Below are 11282 nucleotides of genomic sequence, written 5' to 3'. Positions count from 1 at the left end.
GGGTGGGACAAAGAGAAGAGCTGTGTATATAACAGTGTATACAAACAGTGTTAACTTGGGTTGGGTGGGCAGTAAGTCTTGTATCTGTTGTAGGCAGTAACCTTAGCCTGTGTTTTTATCTGGTCTCTGCGTAGGACTTAGGGGAGGAATGCAGTGTGTGCATTTAGACTGTACTGCAGTGGGCTCAGATTACTGTGTGTGTGTGTGTGTGTGTGTGTGTGTGTGTGTGTGTGTGTGTGTGTGTGTTTGAGCATGTGGGCTATCGCCCTTGCAGCTACATTGTATCTATGCTGTGTGTGTGCACTTTAGGGTCTGAGCTGTGACTGTGCTCTTGTCAGTTTCACTGCTCACCATAGAAATAGAATCATTAGAATAGTCATTCTCAGTCGCAGCAATTCCTGCTATGATCCATAATATCTATGTGCAAAAGGAAGTAGATTAACAGATAAACAGGTGGATAACTAATTTTGTTTGATATTCAGTTATTACATAACTGTTAATTAAATTAGTGAATGCATAAGATGCTACTCTATATAACAACAAACATCATCAAGATCCCAAGCAAAACAGGAAGTCCTGTTCACTGGAGGATTCTGATTAACATAATGAAGTTTGATGTAGCAAGGTACAGCAAAATAAAAGTTTTAAAAAAGATTTTGAAATGTGTCACACATTACAGCAATCAGCATCATCCTAAAGTCAGAAACAATGAATTAAGAACATAAACCCTAAAATAACAGTAAAGTAATTTCAGATAGACTTTTATTTAATACTTTTTATCTGTCTTGCTCCGGTGCTTTTATTCTGTCTCTGTGCCCTCACTTGCCCTCTTGCATTGACATACATCTTTTGTCATCATGCACCCCAGACCGCACAATACTATTATTACAAGTTGTAAACACGCACACACAGGATGCTTTGTGTTAAAAATCCTATCGGATTTGCAAAGCTTCTTCCGGAAGTAGTCTCACACACTGGGATTTGATGAGGTGTTACTGTTAACGCAACACACAGCTCATGGCTGCATTACTACTTGGCTAAGGATTGCATGCTGCACACAGTACACATAATGATGCCCCATAACACTGCAAACCACAAAAGCACATATTAATACCAGATGCAATTGAATAGAGACAGTATGAGGTTTCTTAGAAGTTTTTATGATTTCAGTATCTGCACATCCATTCAAAACATGAAAGTATAGACACATTACTGTGATATTGTGGCAAAACAAACCATTTGACTATTGACAATTTGACCAAAACAATGTTTTTTCTCAGTGTATCTCAGTCATGCGTCCAATACTTTTTTTTTTCTTGTCATATTGTCATCTTATTTCTCTGTCCATCTCGTGTTATGTAGTGCTGTGTCTGTTAACCGCTGTGTCTGTTAATCTCTGTGTCTGTGTCTGTGTCTGTCTGTGTCCTGCAGCTCATCAGCTCGGGCCACGTGTTGTATGCGGAGGCCCTGTGGGACCATGTGACGATGGAGGAGCAGGAGCTGGCCTTCCAGGCGGGTGACGTGATCCGCGTGGTGGAGGCCTCCACCAAGGACTGGTGGTGTGGGAGGGTGGGCGACCGAGAGGCCTGGTTCCCTTCCAGCTTCGTCAGAGTAAGAGAGAACACAGCGATTTACCCTTACTGCCCAACAACACACACACACACACACACACACACACACACACACACACACACACACACACACACTTACTGTATATAACATATATACTGTACATGCACATACACGCACACTCTTCTGTAGTTCTGTGCTTCTCACGCACGATGACTGTGCCACTTCTGATTGGTGAGCGTGTAAAGAGAATGACATGAATATAAGTCATAAATGTGACAAGATAAACGGACAAATGATTATTTGTAGCTTTTGCGATTAGATAATCGCATTGGTTCATATTGTGATAATTCTGAAACCCTAGCACGCACACACTACGATGGCACACATGCTGCCTGCCACGCAAACCTACCGTGGGACTGGTCGTATGTGGCACCATAGTAACGATGCTTGAATGGCAGCTATGCATGAGTCAACAGGGCATGGCAGTCGCCGTAGCGACGGGCATGTTTGACTGGGCGCCAGTGATGAGCAGATAGATGTGAAATGCAATCAGGGTGTCATGTTTACACCCCCCTAAGTGCCAAGGGTGATGCACGTTCTGCTTGAATTAAGGGCCAACCGCGGAGGCAGAACAAACGTGCCCACACACAACTCCCTGATAGAACATTGAAGAACCGTTAGTAACTGCTTGGGCCTTTCACTGAACATGAACACAAACATATTTGAACTGTCTTGTATAAATAAAAAAAAAAGTCTGGCGCAGTAACCTTTTCATCTTCATGATTTTTTAACATCGGACAACAAAAGATAGAGATAGATAGATAGATACTTTATTAGATAGATAGATACTTTATAGATAGATAGATACTTTATAGATAGATAGATACTATAGATAGATAGAGATAGATAGATAGAATAGAATAAAGTATCTATCTATCTATCTATCTCTATCTATCTAAAATTGTTGTCAAACAAAGCCAAAATTTGTCTGGTTAGCAAATAATTCAGCTGTACGTCAGGTAGTGTAATGCCCTTAAACTGACAAGGCCAAGCTGGGATGGGTGTACAGCATGTATGTGTGGTGTGATCTGGTAGAGCCTGTGGGGCAGCCGTGGCCTACTGGTTAGGGCTTCGGGCTTGTAACCGAATGGTTGCCGGTTCGATCCCCGACCAGTAGGAAAAATGTGGGCAGGAGAAGTGGTTGAGCACTGCTCTCCCATGCCCACATCCACGGCTGAAGTGCCCCTGGCAACCCCTCACTGCTCCCCGAGCGCCGCTGTTGTTGCAGGCAGCTCACTGCTCCGGGTTAGTGTGTGCTTCACCTCACTGTGTGTTCACTGTGTGCTGAGTGTGTTTCACTACTTCACAATGTAGAGACCAAATTTCCCTCACGGGATCAAAAGAGTATATATACTTATACTTATAGCCATTGCTCAAGCAAAGTGCTACCTACACAAAGTTTTGTACTCCGACTGATGAAAATGCTTAACCTAATGATAATCCTATTGTATTGTAAGCCCCTATGGATGAAGGCGTCTGCTGACTATGTGCATGATGTGACTGTTTGTCAGGTGCGTGTAAACCAAGAGGACTCAAGTGGGGGGAGTGTGGAGAGTGTGGAGATGGCTCTGGACCAGGAGACTGTGTTGCCTAGAGACAAGCGGGCCCAGAGCACGGAGCACCGCGAGCAGATGAGGACCAACGTCGTCCGGGAGATCATGAGCACCGAGCGAGACTACATCAAACACCTGAGGGACATCTGTGATGTAGGGACACACTCTTAAATCCTTCCACACCTTGCCACACACACACACACACACACACACACACCTGTGATGTAGGGACACACACTCTTAAAGCCCTCCACACCCTGCCACACCTGACAAACACACACATACTCCATGCTGACATTTGATTTTGTTTTGGAATTCTTGCCTAAGCTATTTTTGGCTAAAGCTCTTTTACACTTTCCAGTAAATTGACTCTCTCCCAGTATACATATAAAGCTGACTTACTGGTTAGGGTTCTGGTTCTGGTTGGCTTCCATTTGTTTGGAGTTTAGCCACCAGGGCTCTGCAACACTTTCCTGCAAAGTCTCTCTGCAATACACTATCCTATTACATTCATCCTGCTAACCTTTAGTTATTTTCCATGTTAGGAATTACAAGTGAACAGTCATAAAGCATTATTGAGAAGTTACCAAAAGCAGACGCATTGAAGTCGTCAGTTGTATTGTTCTATTGGTTTTGTGTCAATTATATTTAGTCTTTCCACTTGCATAATAGTTCATGTTGTTGTTTTATGCAATGAACATTGGTTGACCTGTTGTCTCTGGACCTTTGGCCAAACTGTTGATGTACTCACCGTTGCCCCCTACTGTTGGCTTAGTGGTAGAGATGTATTTTTTTTCTCTAAATAGACAAGTTGACTTTTTACATCCTCCACATGCATTCTCATAATATGAATATGATATGAATATGATTTTTGTTTCAATGGGGAGCCTGTTATTTATGTTATTTTGTTCTGACCCACACTTTCACAGGGATATATCCGCCAGTGTCGCAAGCACCCGGGGATGTTCACGGACCAGCAGCTCAAAACCATCTTCAGCAACATCGAGGACATCTACAAGTTCCAGAGGAAGTTCCTGAAGGATCTGGAGAGGAAGTACAACAAGGAGGAGCCCCACCTGAGTGAGATCGGCTCCTGCTTTCTGCAGCAGGTACACACTCGCTCTCATCACTTGCTCACTTGATCTACCTGATGGCACTTGACGAGCTCACACATGACGAGCTTTGAAATCTCCCAGAGCTTGCTTTACGATTATTTTCCTATTGACCGGGGCGTTATGTCTGCATTCTGACCTCAGCCTAGCGCTGTGATTAAACCAGGTCATGCTGCAGCGCGACATCCAAATGATTAAATTGGTTGGAACTTTGACTTCGTTACCTTTGCAAATGAAAAATTTTCTGACACGTTTTGCCAATGTGATGCACTGGGAAGGGCAGCACTGTGTTGATGCTCTAGTAGCAGTCATGCGAGAGTACTGTGAGAGTAGAGTGGTCACCCCCACATGCCCGTGCAGGCTGCATCCAGGGGCTCAGGAATGTGTTTTTAGTTTGTTGTGCTCCTGGTATGTAAACACTGACTTCATCGCTTTCTCGTCTTGTTTGACCCCCCCCCCCCCTCCTCCAAACTCCATCTGATCTTTTTCTCTTTGCCATGTTTTCTCTCTCCACTTTGTCTCTCTCTTGCCCTGTCTCCTTCTGCCGTCTCCATTTGTCGTTCCCCATCTCCCATCTCTTTCACCTCCCCCCCATCTCTGTCATTTTCTCACATCATCCTTCATATTTCTCTCTTCCTTCCCTCTCTCCTGCCCACTCTCTCCTCTTCCCTCTCACTCTTTCTATCCCTCCTCCCTTTCTCTCTACTCCTCTCTTCTAAACCCTTTCTCTCTCTCTTTCTCTTCATCTCTCTCTCTTACTCTCTGTTTCTCCTCTCTCCCTCTCCCTCTTTCTGTATTACCCACCTCTTCTCCATCTGCCTCCCCAGGGTGACGGTTTCTCCATCTACTCGGACTACTGCAACACCCACCCAGTGGCGTGCACGGAGCTGCAGCGCCTGATGAAGCTCAGCCGCTACAAGCACTTCTTCGAGGCCTGCCGGCTGCTGCAGCAGATGATTGACATCTCGCTGGCCGGCTTCCTGCTCACGCCCGTGCAGAAGATCTGCAAGTACCCGCTGCAGCTGGGCGAGCTTCTCAAGTACACGCCCAAAGACCACAGGTAGGGGCCAACATCCTCTGGGCTTAGAGTAGCCTGAAAGTAACACAATGTAGGCATTACCACACGCTGAATGAAGTAAGAAATAAAAATCTCTTCTATGATTGGTGGCGGCATTATTCAGTGCTTCACTGCATCTGTGGTAGTGTAGTGGTTAAGGAGCTGGGCTAGCGTGCAGTAGCCTGAAAGTTGTGGGTTCAATTCCTGGCTTCCACCGTTGTGCCCTTGAGCAAGGCACGTAACCTCAAGTTGCTCCGGAGACAATGTAATCCCTTGTACTATAGTTGACGTATGTAAGTCACTTTGGACAACAGTGTCTGCTAAATGAACAAAAGTAAATGTAATGTAAATCTGCAGGCTTCTGCTAGTGAGCTGTTAGTGTTTGCAGAGTTCTCTGCATAGGTTGTACGGTGGTTCCATGCGCATATGGCACTAACATTGTAATTCCATGTTAAGTACTCTGCCTTCCGCTGCCAGTATTGTTCACTCATGGAATGCATCTACCATTCTGAAACCATCCATTCAGTGTTCTCGTCAAGATGGTGAAAACAACATCATATTTAGCGATAGTTTAAGCATAACAATTACAGAAACATAGCTTTTCGTGCAGTCTTACAATTGACAATGGCCATATAAATGTTACTATGCTACTAAGTCATCATTTTTATCAGTCAACTATTTGCAACATCAGCTATGTAGTGTTAGTTAGGATTGTTTACTTGTGGTGATGGTTGCAATGTTTGTCTGGATGTGGGAGGGAGGATGGCTAAATAAGAATTAAGTCACTTAAAACTGACTGAGTTTGAGAGACAAGCTGGAGTAAGAGTAGGAGAGGGGGATCTGGAGGTGTGTGTGTGTGTGGTGTGTGCGTGCGTGCGTGCGTGCGTGCGTGCGCGTGCGTGCGTGCGTGCGTGTGTGCGTGCGTGTGTGTGTGTGTGTGGACAGACAGAGGGAGGAAGGAGAGTGAAATGGGAGAATGAGCAACAAACTTAATTACATTCAGTCCGGTACGCCCTGGAGGAGGTCAGTCTCCAGACACTGACAGGAGAAGAGGGAGGACCAGAGGGAGTCTCTGAGTGGCATGAGTGAGAGAACACAAAGACAGACGTACACACCCAAACCTTTCATCATTTCAACACCAGACATTCATCATCTCTCTGCACAAAACCGCTCAAAAAGACCGGTTTGTGTACATTAATGATGTGCATGTTCTGCTCTCTGATGATGTGCGTCTACAAAAATACACAAATAATGAACTGCCCTCATTTGTTAACTGGACAATTGATTTGCAAATTCCAGAGATATTTGCATGCGTTTAGTCATTTGATATGACATGGAAGAATGTGGCGAGTCAAGTCAAAATGTTTTTGTTTGTGCCGTAATTACAGGGGCGTGAGCGGTACATACAAGGCGTTGAAGAATGTGGCTTGGCGTTTAATAATTTCAGAGGTGGAACGACGCTTACAACATGAAGAATGTGGCGAGTAAAAGAGTGTTGTGTGTGTGTTTAGTGATTTCAGAGGCGTGAGCGATGCATACGAGGCGATGAAGAACGTGGCAAGCCTGATTAACGAGAGGAAGAGGAGGCTGGAGAGCATCGACACCATTGCCCAATGGCAGGTCTCCATCCTGCGCTGGGAGGTGAGGATCTCCACACGCTTTTGTTTTGACACCAACATTCCTTTACTTTCACCCATTTTCTCCATGCCACATTGCACAAAATGCTCCAAGGCACAAATAACTCACTGGTTCTGGATCAGTTATGAAAAGAAATGTGAGAAATTCTTTGTTCCCTCTCTAAGCACCCAGGGAATTGTAGTAGTCTTGTAGTTTAGGCTGCAATATGTGTTGTATAAACTTGCAAAAAAAGGGAATTTACAATGAGGGAAAAAAAAACAATTAGGGAATTAGACATACCGGTACATCCTTATGTGACCCTTTTCTAATTTATTAAAGTGCTGAGTGGTAGTGAAGCATGGGCGTCGGTCAGTTCACTGGGCAAGCTCTTGGAAAAACTCAATTCCTCTGTGGTATAATCTCAGACGTCACATAAATGTCTGGTGCAGGCTACAGGAGTATCACTGTGGAGCCTCCACTCCGTAGACTCTCTGCTCTGCCATTGCAAGACTGATTGGATGTAGGACAGCATGGCCATTAAATGCTGCCAGCACAGTGAATTAGAGAGCATTTCACTAATGGATGTTTTGGCAAATGACAAATGGCCATTATCTGCATGAAATGCTTCTGGTGGCCCCAGCTGTGGTGCAACTGGCTGGGGCACCTGCACCGTACGCCGGCGACCCGGGTTCGATTCCCGCCCCGTGGTCCTTTCCAGATCCCACCCCGACTCTCTCTCCCACTCACTTCCTGTCACTCTCCACTATCCTGTCGCATTAAAAAAAAGGCATAAAAAAAAAAAAATAAATATTTATTTTTTTGGGGGCTTTTCTGCCTTTTTTTAATGCTGACTATAATGGAAAGAATGATATATATATATGTCACTCAGACAGACAGGATAGGATATATATATGAAATGCTTCTGGAACTCAAATGGAAGAACTACTGGTATAATAGAGACCATTAGCAACAGGCACCAACTACACAATGCAAAAACTATGGGTTAACATTTCCAGGAAGGCCACAGAAGAACAAGAAAACCCTCATTTGTCCCTTATCTGAACTAACAGGCCATCTTTGACAAAACACTCAGCTACACAAATACAGTATGTGGGGACCTAAAGTATGTTCATAATTAGACCCTGTTTCAAAGTAACTTTGTCTGTTTATAAATATCCTAAGAGGCTGTATTTGTGCAGTAGACAAGCATGTCTTCCCCTGGCAGACTGACCAGTTACTGAACCATTTCCCGTTATGTCTCTCATCACTTAGTATTTTGTTTCTCTATTCGTTATCAAGATATGGATATTCCACTGAGAGTCGTTTGACTGTAATTGGATAATGTTCAGAGCAGTCTATCGGATTACTATACGCTTGTTATATAATCCTTATTTTTCCGTCGTAGTGATGGACTCCTACCAGTCCTCTGGTCTAGACCTCTTTGGCTTAAACTGACTTGCATACTGCATTTATAATCCCATGTTAGCAGGTGATGCCCTCTCACCTACTTCCAATGGTTGAGTTAGATAAAGGATGAGGGGTCTGTTTGCCATACATAAATATTAAAGCAGAATTCAGTCACAGCAAAACAACAAGACACACACAGACACATACACACACATGAAAATGCAAAATGTTGAAAAATTCACTATTTCATGCAAAAGTCTCATTAAACTTTGTTCCAGTGACTTGAGAAGTTGGGTCAGTTTCAGTTACACCAAAGAGTGATAAACGTATGCTCTCCCTGTAATGTTGGTGTAATGTAGATATGCTCTGTGACCAAGCTTTCAAAGTAATTTCAGACAGGTGCATGTCCTGAGCAACTTAACACAAAACTTCATAAAGAATGTGTGAATCTGAATACAGTGCATGTACAGATTTCAAACTTGTGGTAGAATGATTGATAAGCAGTATAGATATTCCCTTCCTTCTTCTCTTCATGTGCATTAACGCCCACTTGTCTGCGCCCCAGGGCGAGGACGTACTGGCATGCAGCTCCGAGCTCATCCACTCGGGGGAGCTGACCCGTGTGGTGCGCAACGGCAAGACGCAGCAGCGCAGCTTCTTCCTCTTCGACCACCAGCTGGTCTTCTGCAAGAAGGACGTGCTGCGCCGCGACCTGCTGCACTACCGCGGGCGCCTAGAGATGGACGCCGCCGAGCTCCAGGATCTGCCGGACGGCCGCGACGCTGAGCTGGGCGGTGTGAGCCTCCGGAACGCGTTCCGGCTGCGGAGCACAGAGACGCAGGAGACGCTGTGCACACTGTGCTGCCGCAGGGCCGAGGACAAACGCCGCTGGCTGGAGGCCTTCGCACGCGAGAGGAGGCGCGTGCAGGAGGACCAGGAGATGGGTGAGTGGAGAAGAGAGGAGAGGAGTGGGGAAGGAGGTCCTGAGTTCACAAATACAGTATAGATTATAAAAACACTAATTGCAAATAAATACCCTTAGATAAATTAAATCTTTGCGGTAGATTTGCAGCAAACATTTGCCACCACACTTAGAAAACTTCTGGTGACAAACCTAATTTGCATATGACATTGCTGCAAATTTGCCAAACTTAACCGCAACTGTTTGCCAGAAACCTAATTTGTATGTGAAAATATGACCTTGCAAATTTGCGGCAACTGTTCACCAGAAACCTGAAATTTCTGTAAGGGTAAAGACAAAAATCCTTTTTATTGTATTTACCTGTCTTACTTTGTGCAATCTGGACCAGACCTCTGTACAAGGTGTGTAAGGAACCCCTTGTGGTCAGATCATTAAGGGAGAAAAGTGTGGCTGAGGAAAGACATACTCAAAATACCACTGATTGCTGTTTCTTAATCAGTAATTACTTAATTGATGTGGAAAGAATGAAAAGCCTTAAGATGAACTAACTCTCTGCTGTTACAGTGTGCCTTTAATACACAGTTGGTTTGTGTTTAATTCATTCTGTTGTCAATAATGAGTAAATAATGCCATGGATCTCATTTTGCGTTCCCACAGGAATGGAGATCAGCGAAGAACAATGGAAACAGGCGATTCTCAATGCTCAGAAAGCAAAACAAGGCAAAATAAAAAGTAAGCTAGATGCTCAACATGTCTTAGTGAAAGAAGATGTTGTCTCGTGGGATATTGAATTAAGACATCCTTTCTCGCCTCTCTCCTATCCTTTTTCTCTCGGTGTGTTTTCAGGTATGGGCTACTCCGGCCATCCAGTGCCTACACAGTACCAGCCTCTTCACCCCCTTCACCAGCGTCACGTTACTGTGCCAACCAGCGTTCCACAGCAGCAGGTGTTTGCCTTAGCCGAGCCAAAGCGGAAGCCCGCCCAGCTTTGGCACTCCATCACTCGACACGCCCTCTTCAAGAAGTAGAACAAAAGCCCCTCCCATGCCATGCATGACTTTTATGGCGATGCCCTCTATAGGAAGTTGAGTGAAAATTCTCCCACCTCTGGCATAACCTCACTGGCCACACCCTCTTCAGGAAGTGTGGAAGACAGTGCCAGTGCTCCTGATAAAGTATACATATATGAAGAAATGTCCATAGGAAGACATGTTGCCCTACTGATGTGATGTCCCGCTGAAGTTTGGCCTATTGTGGATTGAATGTTATGTTGCTTGAAACACATGAAATATATGTTTTGTTTTGTGTAAAGTGCCTATGATTTGGAAAAAACACAGGAGGCTTTCCTGTCATGGACCATATTAACTATATCTATGTTTGTTTATGTGTCTTTGTATGTATGTATCTGCCTGCGTATTTGTGTGCGCATGATAGGTGTGCGTGTGCGTGTGTCTGTGTCTGTGTGTGTGTGTGTGTTTTTTTGTTTGTGTGTATGTATGTAAGTGCCTGTGACTTGAGGGTGGAGAGAGCACGAAAGTGTTATGTGAATCTTGATTCCCTCCATTTCACTAATGTGGTAAACATGCTGCTCATATTGAGATTCTCCCCTCCCTTCAACACCCCTTAAAATGCGTTTTATATTAATAACGACAATGATGTATATTCGGCTTTTAAATTCCTATTCGTATTACTATTGCCTCTTTTTTTTGTTTTACTCTATGTCTGTATATTTAAGGCTGGAACCTTCTGAATTTAGACCTCACTTGTGATGGCAGTATCGCCTGATATGAGCTTTAGAATGACCAGATCAGCTATTCTGCACACTAACACTGTCCACGCTATGTAAATAAACTCATGTACAAATGTTAGTTACTGATGCCTTCTCTTCATTTGACGTGAGGAATAGGAATCGGCTATGTGTTTGCAGAATTTCAAGTGTTTTTTTAATTGAGTTTATTACATCATCACCATTAGTGCCGGTG

General features: G+C 44.2%; 1 protein-coding gene across 1 annotated transcript in view; it reads left to right on the top strand.

The window, feature by feature from the left end:
* spata13 (spermatogenesis associated 13) overlaps nucleotides 1-11168 on the top strand; it is a 20909-nt gene extending 9741 nt beyond the window's left edge. Inside the window, exons 6-13 of the mRNA XM_048266386.1 lie at nucleotides 1432-1611; nucleotides 3144-3338; nucleotides 4115-4294; nucleotides 5125-5357; nucleotides 6866-6995; nucleotides 8944-9322; nucleotides 9958-10032; nucleotides 10147-11168. Of these exons, the coding sequence (XP_048122343.1) occupies nucleotides 1432-1611; nucleotides 3144-3338; nucleotides 4115-4294; nucleotides 5125-5357; nucleotides 6866-6995; nucleotides 8944-9322; nucleotides 9958-10032; nucleotides 10147-10328 (1554 nt within the window). The 3' untranslated portion in view covers nucleotides 10329-11168. The remainder of the gene's footprint in view (nucleotides 1-1431; nucleotides 1612-3143; nucleotides 3339-4114; nucleotides 4295-5124; nucleotides 5358-6865; nucleotides 6996-8943; nucleotides 9323-9957; nucleotides 10033-10146) is intronic.
* Nucleotides 11169-11282: the final 114 nt, after the last annotated feature.

The sequence above is a fragment of the Alosa alosa genome, chromosome 16 (assembly GCF_017589495.1).
Source record: "Alosa alosa isolate M-15738 ecotype Scorff River chromosome 16, AALO_Geno_1.1, whole genome shotgun sequence".
Taxonomy (NCBI): domain Eukaryota; kingdom Metazoa; phylum Chordata; class Actinopteri; order Clupeiformes; family Clupeidae; genus Alosa; species Alosa alosa.
Note: the sequence above shows the minus strand (reverse complement) of the source record. Positions and strands in the feature narration are given on the sequence as shown.